Raw genomic sequence first — 9,586 nt, 5'->3', positions numbered from 1 at the left:
AAGTACATATTTTCATTTTATGAAAGTTTGCAGCGCATGTGCTACTTGGGAGTCTTGCAGTTTGGACCAATTGAGAAATTTCAAGATAAAGACCAGGTAGGTTAAATTATTATTATAATTATTATTATTATTATTATTATTATTATTATTATTATTATTATTTATTTTAAGTACTGTAGCTTATGAAACGTAACGAACAACGCTAGTGTTAAGTAAGTCTGTCTTCTACAGACTATTGACTATTGAGATTCAGGAGCTCTCTTTGAATGCTACAGTAGCAGCATGTGCATTTGGTTTAATGCTTGTGTTTCTTCCTAGGTGTTTGTATATGTGAAGAAGAAGGCTGCTATCGTGGATACCACCACCTGTGACCCTCATTATAACCTGGCACTCAGCAGCCGCCCCTTTGAGAAGAGGTTTTACACCTTCAACAGCCTGCAGCAGCTGGAGAACTTCTGGTTTGATTTGCAGTGTGTCTGCCTGAATACACCACTAGGTAAGAACCCACAGGCACACAATCCTCTTGAATAGGGCTGCTTGTGTAACCAGGGATCAGGATTGGGTGGATCAATAGAAATGGGAAAACCCCTTATGTATAGAACAGAGGGTCCTAACCTACTATGAGTAGATTCCAGGGGCTCCCTAATAAATTCCCATTGCCTCTACCCTTTCCACGCTCTAGTGATTCTGTTACGCCTTACAGCAGCCTATTGAAAATGTTTCAATTGCAGCACAAATTTGCAGTAAAAAAAAAAAAAAAAAATTACCTAGTGAAATGTTTGTGATTCGTGGAAATTTCCTGGTCTGGGCTTTAGATGCTGCCTTTGAATTTTAAATGTAAATTGCGAAGTTCTATATGTGGGTCAGCAGTGACATCTGGCATCTGGTGGGCGAACAGGTTCTCTTCTCTTCTCTCTCTCTCTCTCTCTCCCTCTCTCCCTCTCATTCATATTATATATATATATATATATATATATATATATATATATATATATATATATAATATGATATGATATAAAAATAATATAGAAATAATATATTTCAGGTATAGTAAGAGGCCCTCGCACAAGGAAGAGCAGCTCTCAGAAGCCTGGTGATCCCGAGATGGATTCTGCAATGGAGCCGGAGTTAACGGCTGAGAAGCAAGTCGCCAACCACAAGCTGAGGATGTATGAATGCGCAAGGTGTGCATTTCTAACCCCTGCAGTGACACGTTGTAGCAAGTACTGTATGTCTGCTAGTAATTATAATGTGTAAGGGACAGATTACACCTGTACAGTACTCTCTTCTGTAAGGGACAGGGTCAGCAGTACATATGAACTTGTTTAATGGTCCTGTTAGGGGTCGGAAGGAGGTGCTGGACGATCGAGAGATCCCAGGGGATGGGCAGGGCGCGGCAGGGCTGGACTCCGGCTTCTTCAGTCACCTGAAACGCAACTGGATTTGGACGAGTTACATCCTCAACAAAACCAAGAGAGTCAGTATCCATTCAGAGCATGTGTTTCAGGAAAGCATAAGAAGAACATAAGAACTTAAGAAAGTTTACAAACGAGAGGAGGCCCCATTCAGCCCATCTTGCTCGTTTGGTTGTTAGTAGCTTATTGATCCCAGAATCTCATCAAGCAGCTTCTTGAAGGATTCCAGGGTGTCAGCTTCAACAACATTACTGGGGAGTTGGTTCCAGACCCTCACAATTCTCTGTGTAAAAAAGTGCCTCCTATTTTCTGTTCTGAATGCCGCTTTATCTAATCTCCTTTTGTGACCCCTGGTCCTTGTTTCTTTTTTCAGGTCAAAGAAGTCCCCTGGGTCGACATTGTCTATACCTTTTAGGATTTTGAATGTTTGAATCAGATCGCCGTGTAGTCTTCTTTGTTCAAGACTGAATAGATTCAGTTTTTTTAGCCTGTCTGCATACGACATGCCTTTTAAGCCCGGGATAATTCTGGTTGCTCTTCTTTGCACTGGTTAGAAATTCAGGAGTGTCTGTCCTGGTAAAGGCTGGTAAAGTGTGTGGTGTGCAGGGCACAGAAGAGTAGACATACATGTGTTCAAGAACTGGAGCATTTTAAAAAGTGTTTTAAATGTGGATCTAAAGTCTTAAAGCACCTACAGTTGGGTGACTCTCATTGTATCGTCCGGTATGATTGTGTTTTTATGAGCGTCTTTAATGATTTGCAGCCTGGTGCAGCTTTAGAAGGAAGTCCGACACTAAGACTGCAGACGTTCTTGACAAAGCATCCCCTGCCTCTCATGCCTGAAGGTAAGGCGGGTTCGAGATGTTGTAAATCATCTCAAGTATAAAAATGTATATGCAGTCGAGGCACAGCCCTGCTGATCTGACCCTTTCCAGGCAGGAAATTGAACAGGCTGCCTGGGCTTAAAGAGGAGGAAGTTCAGGTTGAGAAGGAGCCGGCAATGGACAGGACTAGACGGGTCGCGGGTGGAAAGAAACAGAAACGCAAGAGACTGAAGAAGGATACTGGAAGGAAAGCTAAGAGAAAGAGAAAAGGTACAGGTGTATGTTCTGATTTGTGAAACTCTTCATGATTTAAACTGAACTTGTTGGGGGTTGTACAGTGGGTGGGGTTCGCCTTGCCTCTGATCTCAGTGTTTCCTGGGCATGCTTGCATGCGGATGCTAACCTGCCACTATCCTCTTCCTTGGTGTGTTTTCAGAGGGGACGCTGGAGCAGAAGCGTGGGAGGCAGCCACGCTTCCACGACGAGGCGGACCAGAGCGCCCTGCAGAGGATGACACGGCAGCGAGTGGCCTGGACTGCACAAGAGGACGGCTTTCTGATGCTCTGCAGGGTCGCCAGCCATGTCCTCAACAGAAAGGTAACCTGGGTACCTGTGCACAGCAATGATCCTGTACGCCACTGTCATCGAAGAACATGAACCTCTGATCCCACTGTTTCGCATTGTTCACATACGTTTCGCATTTCTTATAGGGACGTGTGGCTCTTTTTAAACCAGGGTTAATATATTTACTATACAATGAGGAATGTGTTTGTTGTTGTCTTACTTTTCTTTGCATGTGAGATGATGTGTCCTTTCTGTTTTTTTTTTTTTTAGGTCAAGGGGCCCTTTGTTCCTTGGCAGGTTGTGCGAGACATCTTGCACGCCAACTTTGAGGAGTCTTTGGACAAGACTTCCCTGTCTGTGGGTCGCAGAGCCCGTTACATCATGAAGAATCCCCAGACCTCCCTGAACTTCAAGTGAGTGCGGCGCTGCTGGTACTCTCTGGTTAAATGGATGGACTGAGTCTTCTTTTCAGTATAGCGCCTTTCTAAATATAAGTCAGTGTTGTTCATGCTTGCGTCTTCCTGATATTAACACACTTTCCACTTTTGCTAGGATTTGCCTTGCTGAGGTCTACCAGGACAAAGCCCTCGTTGAGGAGTACCTGAACAGGAAGAATGATTACCAAAGTGCAGAGGTCATTGTTACATTTCACTTTGTTTTTGTAATCTTCACGGCAGTCTTTATAAGAGCGTACGGGTATCACGACGAGTCCAGAAACATGAGCTGCATTGTGACCTTGGTCTCTGAATGGATTCGCTTCTTTTTAATGAACCCTTGCAGGTGTGTGGCTTGGAATTCAAAGAGTTTGTGGAGGAGCTGAGGAGGAAGTTGAGCTCTGTAGTGGGAGACTCTGATTTGGAAATCCCAGATACAAAGGAAGAGCTTTTCAGGAGGTAACAATTCACTCACGGAGTATCTACCAACCCCTGTGTCTGAGTCTGTGTCTCTGTGTCTCTGTGTCTCTGTGTCTGCGCCTGTGTGTGTGCCTGTGTGTGTATGTGCGTGTGTGTGTGTGCCTGTGTCTGTGCCTGCCTGCCTAACTGTTCAAATGAACGTGCGTTTATTCCTGTGATTTTGAACAGGTTCAAAGTGTCTGCCATTGGGGAGGAAGCAGAGCTAGAGGAGCCACGCGATGCCCTTCAGAGGTACGCTAAGAATCGTGGTGACGAGACGCACAGAATATTCCTGTCCCCTTTCCCCCTCACTCTCTACACAGACCCTCACAGACACCCACTCCATTGTGTTTTGTGATTGCAGCCTGGATGATATCCACTCGCTAGTGCTGAGCAACTTGATCCAGAGCACGCTGGCGCTGTCCAACACACAGATGAAATCCTGCCAGTCTTTTCAGGTAACGCAGACCGTGACTACAAGGGGGCCGGTACTTCTGAACATGAATCCAGTCCTTATTACAGAATCCCATCACCTCCCCCCCACCCCTCTGCTCAGGCTGAAACTCCTTTCCCAGATTCAGCTCGTTACCTGCTTCCCACTCAGACATCCCACAGTTAACACCATATAGTGCGACCTTTCCCAGGACTCCTGGGATTGTAACTGTGACGCCAGTGCATATAAAAGATGTTCTGCATTTCATAGCTTTTAAATATATTTTGAGAAAAATCAAAAGCAAACACTTGTTATAAATCGAACGGTCTCTCTTTCTGTTTATCTCTTTTTCTCTGTGCAGACATTCCACCTGTACAGGAAGTACAAAGATGAGGTTCTGTTCAAGGTGTTTCTGGACTGTCAGAAGAGAGGCTTGGTGAACCGGCGCCGAGTCAACCAGGCCATGGGGCCCAAGAAGAGCCGGGCCCTGCCCTTCGTTCCCATGTCCTACCAGCTGTCACAGACTTACTACAGGTGTGTATGAGACCCGGCCCATTGCATTACCTGCAGCCAGGTAACATACGAGACCCGGCCCATTGCATTACCTGCAGCCAGGTACCATACGAGACCTGGCCCATTGCGTTACCTGTTTTGTGTGGATTTCAGGTGCTTCACGTGGCGTTTCCCCAGCACTCTCTGCACAGAATCCAATGAGTTCTTGGAAAAGCTCCAGTCAGTTGGCAGGGAGGACCGGCCGAACACCTTCACCTTCCAGCACCAGGAGAGCATGGCTGCGGACCCAGACATGGTGCTCTTCCCACTGGACGGGCCCGGAGGGAACTGCCTGGCCAGCCTGTCCCTCCTGATCCTGGGGCTGCTCTCTGTGGAAGTGGCCATTCCAGATCAGATCGTGGTCGTGGACAGCACCATGGTGGACAACGAGGTGATAAAGAGGTAGGTGGAGTTTCCTGGAGTCGGGGACCCCGATCATCAATCAAACAGTCCTAGTCTGTTAGTGTTCAAAGCAACCTTCTCAGGAGCTCCATCACTGTGAGCAGCGCTCGGTTCATTTGCAGCCTTGGGAAGGAGGGAGTGGAGGACTCGGAGGAGGGGGAGGGGGAGGACTCTGAGAACAAGCGGAAGATGGAGGTGAAATCACGGCAGGCCTCCCACACAAACTACCTGCTGATGAGGGGGTACTGCGCCCCGGGCATCGTCAGCACCCGCAACCTCAACACCAGCGACAACGTGGTCGTCAACTCCTGCCAGATGAGGGTGAAGCTGCGCAGAGCGCCGGCACACAGCTGGATCCACACGGCCGGTCAGTCATGAAGTAATTGAAAACTACAAACGCTGTGGAATTCAATATGTTAACGTAACATTATTCAGCAGGTTTCATTCCACTTTATGAAGCAGAATGAGTTCATTCTGTAGGGTGATGCAACGCTTTGGCCACAGCTGTACAGTTGACCCTAAATGCACAAGTATCTTTTCAAAGAAAGCATAGTAACTGTGTAGAATATTGTCAGCTGGTATTCTACAGCACACAAGATGACACGTGGCAAAATATGAAGTAGTGGAATGGCTTAATGACGTCTAATAAATAATGGTCTCTCTCTTTTTTTCTCTCTCTCTCTCTCTCTCTCGCGCTCTCTCTCTCTCTCTCTCTCTCTCTCTCTCTCTCTCTCTCTCTCTCTCTCTCTCTCTCTCTCTCTCTCTCTCTCTCAGCTCCCTCTGTAGTGGATGTGACTCCTGGACAGACCTGCCTCCCTCCCAGCTTCACTCGGCTTGTGAAGATCCCTGGTGCCTCATCATCCAGGCTGGAGCGGTTCCAGCTACACTGTGTCGATCGCTGTGGCTACAGCCCAGAGGATCTGCAGGCCATGCTGGAGATCTGCAGCGCCATCAAGGAAGGGAAAAGCTTCGGGATCGACAGGAACGAGCTGGAAAGGAGATTCTCCACTTTTGAAGAACCGGAAGAGGGACGGACCAGAACCTTCTCTCAGTACCTGCAGGTTTGTTTGCACAGAGTCGTGGTGGGTTTCAGTGTGTGAGTTCACACTGCCTTCTGAGGAAAGACCGCTTTCTGAAAACCCCTTTGTCAGTGTACACCTTTATATTGCATGGATGTATTTATTTATTTCTCAAGACGCTCAATTGTGAATGAAAGCAGTGAATTACAAATGGTTTCGCAAAGTACAGCACCACAAGCAGCCAGCTGAATTAGTAAATAAATGGATCTAAAATGAGTATTGAGACTGAATTGTGACGCTCTGGTGTTCATGTAGCACCCACTCAATAACCGGAGACTGAACCATGAGTTTATGATTTAAAAAAATATATTTTATTATAAAAAAAGCAATTGTTAGAGAAACGCTTTCACGCTTAGACTGACTGATTGATGTTTGATTGTAGCGGAATTATTTCTGAAGTACAGAATAACTTTTATTCCATCAATTCATTTGGTTGAACGACAGACAGACAGTCAGTTCAAACATTAATGTAATACACCTGGGTTTGCTTGCAGGACCTGATCAATCTGGAGGAGGTGCTGGAAGTCGGAGGTGACGCTCTGCGCGTGGTTGCGATTGAGTACGTGAACCCGTGGCTTCTTCACATCACCACTCCGAGGCAGCCCCAGAGAGATGAGGAAAGCCAGCAGGATGTGTCCATTTCAAGGAAGAGAAAGCTGGAAGAATGTGAGCCAGGAAAGGGAGCTTCTGCCAGCAAGAGGGCTGCTTTGGAGGCTGGTGACTCTGCAGCTCCGGGAGACTCTGGAGAAGCCTCTCGGACAGAGGATGAGGGAAATGGAAACGCTGAGGAGAATCAAGAGAGTACTCACAGAGACAGAGAAGAAGGAACCATTGCTGAAGAGAATCAGGAGAGTGCTCACAGAGACAGAGAAGAAGGAACCATTGCTGAAGAGAATCAGGAGAGTGCTCACAGAGACAGAGAAGAAGGAACCGTCGCTGAAGAGAATCAGGAGAGTGCTCACAGAGACAGAGAAGAAGGAACCGTTGCTGAAGAGAATCAGGAGAGTGCTCACAGAGACAGAGAAGAAGGAACCGTCGCTGAAGAGAATCATGAGAGTGCTCACAGAGACAGAGAAGAAGTAACCGTCGCTGAAGAGAATCAGAGAGGGGAGGGTGTGAGTGAAGGGTAAGTGCAGGAACTAGATCCTGGAGCTGAGAGGGGAGGGTGTGAGTGAAGGGTAAGTGTAGGAACCAGATCCTGGAGCTGAGACCCAGGAGGGTGCGAGTGAAGGGTAAGTGCAGGAACCAGATCCTGGAGCTGAGACCCAGGATGAGAGAAGGTGCTTCTGTGTTAGGATGAGATGCACACGAGAAAGCTAGCCTACTGTTTCATTCATTCATTTGGGTTTAAAGCTCAGGCTTAGTGGCCAGTTTGATGTCATTGTGACCTAGCAAGCATCAGCAAAGTAAATAATAACAGTGAACACTTGATAGATGCCTCACAGATGATTTCATGCTGGTTTTCAGCGCTAGCTGCGAGGTGGTGGGGTTCCTCAGCCGGCCCTGGCGCATTGTGGACGGCAGTCTGAATAAGCCGCTCTGCAAGGGGATGATGGAGGCTGTGCTGTTGCACATCATGACCAGGCCTGGGGTCCCTGAGCAGCAGCTGGTGCGGCACTACCAGGGCGTGCTGCAGCCTGTGGCCATCCGGGAGCTGCTGCAGGTAAGCTGGGCTGAGTTTTTTTATTTATTTTTTGTACTAGTTTTGCAAGAGTACTAACATTGTCCTGAATGACAGCAGTTAACATGACATCATGATGATGGATGATAATGACATTGATGATGACATCATGATGATTATGACATTGATGATGACATCATGATGATGGATGATGTTCTTGTTCTTGTGGGCAGGCTCTTGAAGACCTGGGCTGTCTTCTCAAGAGGTCCATGAGGAAGCCGTCTCGGGTGTCCCTCTTCTCCAGCCCAGGCCGAGCAGAGGAGAGCGTGTGCATGAAGCAGAAGGGCAGCTCCAGTGAGGTGTTTTATGAGCCCACGATAGACTGTTGCTTGAGACTTGGCAAAGTGTTTCCACACGAAGCCAACTGGAACAAATGGGTGAAGTTTCTACACACCTGAGGCACGAGCGGCTTGGTGCGTTACTCCACTACAGATACCATTTTAAAAGGAAAATAAGTGAAGTAGGAAACAAAGCCCTAATGAAGTGCTCTCCTAGCGTTCTCCTATCACCCTCCTAGCACTCTCCTAGCACTTGAAGCTGTTTGTCTTGTTAGTGTAAACAACTTGAAAGAAACGCTGCAACAATACCGTTGATGGGGTGGGCACTGTGTTAGAAAGGATTTTTTTTGTTTAAATGTAAAAATATTCTATTTGAATAGTCTTTTGCGTCTTCTTTTTGATCTTGTCTGAATGAGGAGGAGGGTGCAAAGTTTGTATTGGTTTTTTTTGCCATTAAAGATTTTTTGCGCATAAAGTGTGGTGACTATTTCTAATAGCTGTTTAACCCGATTCTAACACAGAGTAGCTCATCTTCAGAAACACTAGTGCTGGGATGAGCATGCACAAAAACCAGACAGTCGGAAAAGCTTTGATATTCAGGGACAATGTCTGCAGCACTTCACACACACGGTGCACTGATGGCTTCATTTCTAATAGCTGTTTAACCCGATTCTAACACAGAATACCTCATCTTCAGAAACACTAGTGCTGGGATGAGCATGCACAAAAACCAGACAGTCAGAAAAGCTTTGATATTCAGGGACAATGTCTGCAGCACTTCACACACACGGTGCACTGATGGCTTGATTTACTCCTCCTGGTGGCTTAGTTTGGGACTGTACTTGAAGACATTTGCTCATCCTGATTTGTGTTTTTTATGTTGATGTGTTCCTTTAGTTATGCTGCCACCTGGTGGTGTTTATTGATAAACAAGACTGTATAGAGCTGTGGTTCTCAACCCAGGTCCTGAACACAACGTTCCACTGACGACACTGCAGCACAGCATTCCTGATAGTTTAATAATTAAACCGGGGCAGAAGAATGGTTTCATTTGCTTGTTTCCACGGCCCAGTTTCTGGTACAACCAGTACTTTGTGTGGAAACCACAGAATATTCCCTTTATCTGCACAGCGTTTAACTTTTCAAAGTGTACACGGTCTGCTGGAAAGTCATGAATCACATGCATTTTATCAACTTGCAAGACTGCTGCTTTTACAAATATACACAGTTGTAGTCAAAAGTTTACATACCTCAATGGAAATGTATAATTTCTCAAAAGAAAATAATTTTGCTACATCTTTTGTAGCAAAAGTCTTACTTTTGTGGATGAGGAAAAAAGTTTCAAAAAATAGATTAGAATTATTTATTTCAGCAATTCTTTTGCAAAACTCCAAAAATGCTAATTAAAAAGTATTCATACCCTGACAAGGAAAATGAAATGAATAGCCAGCTGAGGCACCTTTAG

General features: G+C 46.1%; 1 protein-coding gene across 3 annotated transcripts in view; it reads left to right on the top strand.

The window, feature by feature from the left end:
* Nucleotides 1-8,596, top strand: part of LOC117418453 (general transcription factor 3C polypeptide 1) — a 19,109-nt gene extending 10,513 nt beyond the window's left edge. For 2 of the 3 annotated variants that reach the window (XM_034031529.3, XM_059035321.1), the window contains 19 exons: nucleotides 1-96; nucleotides 319-496; nucleotides 1,046-1,184; nucleotides 1,342-1,477; nucleotides 2,179-2,260; nucleotides 2,351-2,509; nucleotides 2,676-2,836; nucleotides 3,074-3,216; nucleotides 3,356-3,437; nucleotides 3,584-3,696; nucleotides 3,886-3,948; nucleotides 4,061-4,154; nucleotides 4,491-4,663; nucleotides 4,796-5,083; nucleotides 5,188-5,450; nucleotides 5,858-6,144; nucleotides 6,657-7,288; nucleotides 7,630-7,825; nucleotides 8,017-8,596. The exon at nucleotides 1-96 is cut by the window's left edge and continues 1 nt beyond it. In XM_034031529.3, coding sequence (XP_033887420.3) covers nucleotides 1-96; nucleotides 319-496; nucleotides 1,046-1,184; nucleotides 1,342-1,477; nucleotides 2,179-2,260; nucleotides 2,351-2,509; nucleotides 2,676-2,836; nucleotides 3,074-3,216; nucleotides 3,356-3,437; nucleotides 3,584-3,696; nucleotides 3,886-3,948; nucleotides 4,061-4,154; nucleotides 4,491-4,663; nucleotides 4,796-5,083; nucleotides 5,188-5,450; nucleotides 5,858-6,144; nucleotides 6,657-7,288; nucleotides 7,630-7,825; nucleotides 8,017-8,241 — 3,510 coding nt within the window. In that variant the 3' untranslated portion in view covers nucleotides 8,242-8,596. The remainder of the gene's footprint in view (nucleotides 97-318; nucleotides 497-1,045; nucleotides 1,185-1,341; nucleotides 1,478-2,178; nucleotides 2,261-2,350; nucleotides 2,510-2,675; nucleotides 2,837-3,073; nucleotides 3,217-3,355; nucleotides 3,438-3,583; nucleotides 3,697-3,885; nucleotides 3,949-4,060; nucleotides 4,155-4,490; nucleotides 4,664-4,795; nucleotides 5,084-5,187; nucleotides 5,451-5,857; nucleotides 6,145-6,656; nucleotides 7,289-7,629; nucleotides 7,826-8,016) is intronic. The other variant, XM_034031528.3, reaches the window with a different exon arrangement.
* Nucleotides 8,597-9,586: the final 990 nt, after the last annotated feature.

The sequence above is a fragment of the Acipenser ruthenus genome, chromosome 13, assembly GCF_902713425.1.
Source record: "Acipenser ruthenus chromosome 13, fAciRut3.2 maternal haplotype, whole genome shotgun sequence".
In the NCBI taxonomy this organism is placed as follows: domain Eukaryota; kingdom Metazoa; phylum Chordata; class Actinopteri; order Acipenseriformes; family Acipenseridae; genus Acipenser; species Acipenser ruthenus.
This window is presented reverse-complemented; position numbering and strand designations above follow the sequence as displayed.